The following is a 1,737-nucleotide window of genomic DNA, read 5'->3' on the forward strand; positions in this document are numbered from 1 at the left end:
GTGATTCTCTTACCTCAGCTACCCAAGTAGCTGGGACTACAGGTGCCCACCACAGCACCCAGCTATTTTATTTTTTTTATTTTTGTTTTTTTGAGACAGAGCCTCAAGCTGTCACCCTAGGTAGAGTACCGTGGCTTCACAGCTCATAGCAACCTCCAACTCCTGGGCTCAAGTGAGTCTTCTGCCTCCGCCTCCCAAGCAGCTGGGATTACAGGCATCTGCCACAACACCTGGCTATGTTTTGGTTGCAGCCATTGTTGTTTGGCAGGCCCGGGCTGGATTCGAACCCGCCAGCTGAGATGTATGTGGCTGGTGCCTTAGCCACTTGAGCCACAGGCACCGAGCCAACACCCAGCTATTTTTAGAGATGAGGTCACGCTGTGGCTCAGGCTGGTCTCAAACCTGTGAGCTCAGGCAATCCACCCACCTCAGCCTCCCAAAGTACTAGGATTATAGGCGTGAGCTACCACATCTGGCCTCTAAGTAAGGTTTCATTGGAACATAGTTTTACTCATTTTTTACATATTGTATGTGGCCACTTTTGTTACAGTGACAGCAGTGATTACTCATAGCCATATAGCCCTTAAAGCCTAAATATTTTATATCTGGCCTCTACTAAAATGTTTTCTGACCCTTGAACACTGAATTGTTTCTGTGCCTTCACAGACTAGGAGCATCTTGGAAACAAGATTATATATTCATCCTTTAATGTCTAGAGTTCAGCATAGGGATTTTTTTTTATTGCTCCATAAATGTACAAAGCAGAAATTCTGGAGAGGTGGAAAGCTCTCTGGAAAGATTAATTCATCTCTCAGGATCTACCCTTAAAAAGATAACCGCTAAAGACATGTCCTGGCTCGGAACCCGTAGTACAGCGGTTATGGCACCAGCCACATATACCAGGGCTGGCGGGTTCAAACCCAGCCTGGGCCTGCTAAACAATAATGACAACTGTAACAAAAAATAGCTGGGTGTTGTGGTGGGCGCCTGTAGTCCCAGCTAAGAGTTTGAGGTTGCTGTGAGCTGTGACACCACGGCACTCTACTGAGGGCACTTTACTGAGTCATAGTAAGACTTTGTCTCAAAAAAAAAAAAAAAAAGGACATGTCCTGTTCATTTTTCCTTCTTGCTATAGCTTTATAAGGTTAGTTGTTGGTAGTCCCAACTGCTAGCCAGTCTCAATTTAGTTTGGCAGTGTGCCGTGTGTCTGATCAGACCATATTTCTTCATCCTCTCCTGCAGTGGTTTGGATTTTATAGAAGTGGACAAGCCAAGGAAACCATTCCCTTACAGGAGACCACCCTGTACACACAGGTAACTGGGGAAGGAGATCTGTCCTGAGAAGTTGGTACTCTTGTCTTTTTCAGCTCCTAGAGTCCTAAAGCCATGTACGACACAGAGCTCATTTCTGGTATGGGTGAGGCCTTTTAGGCTGTTAGTTGTTGCTGTAGGGAACTGGTTTGCAGTAATCTACTGTGTCCTATAGGTAGGAGTACCAGTTGCTATGGCTTTCAAGCACTAAACAAAATCCTCATCTCTGATTCCTTCCTTTTGATAAAAAAAAGTTTAGAACTGGCTGCCTTTGCTGAGGTGCAGTCTGCTCCAAATCCAAAAAGTCCTCATGCATGATGAAAACATAGAAGATAGGGGCATTACATTAAAACATTTATAGATGTGAAGTCATTTTTAAGTTAGGCAGGGACAAGGGGAACTCCTCTTTTTTTTTTTTTTTTTTTT

The 1,737-nt window shown here is 44.3% G+C and overlaps 1 protein-coding gene across 1 annotated transcript in view; it reads left to right on the forward strand.

Moving 5' to 3' along the window:
* Positions 1 to 1,737, forward strand: part of PPT1 (palmitoyl-protein thioesterase 1) — a 40,594-nt gene that overhangs the window by 35,849 nt on the left and 3,008 nt on the right. Inside the window, exon 8 of the mRNA XM_003798985.3 lies at positions 1,243 to 1,314. Within this exon, the coding sequence (XP_003799033.1) occupies positions 1,243 to 1,314 (72 nt within the window). The remainder of the gene's footprint in view (positions 1 to 1,242; positions 1,315 to 1,737) is intronic.

Source organism: Otolemur garnettii, unplaced genomic scaffold, assembly GCF_000181295.1.
Source record: "Otolemur garnettii isolate 467f Iridium unplaced genomic scaffold, OtoGar3 scaffold00144, whole genome shotgun sequence".
NCBI lineage: Eukaryota > Metazoa > Chordata > Mammalia > Primates > Galagidae > Otolemur > Otolemur garnettii.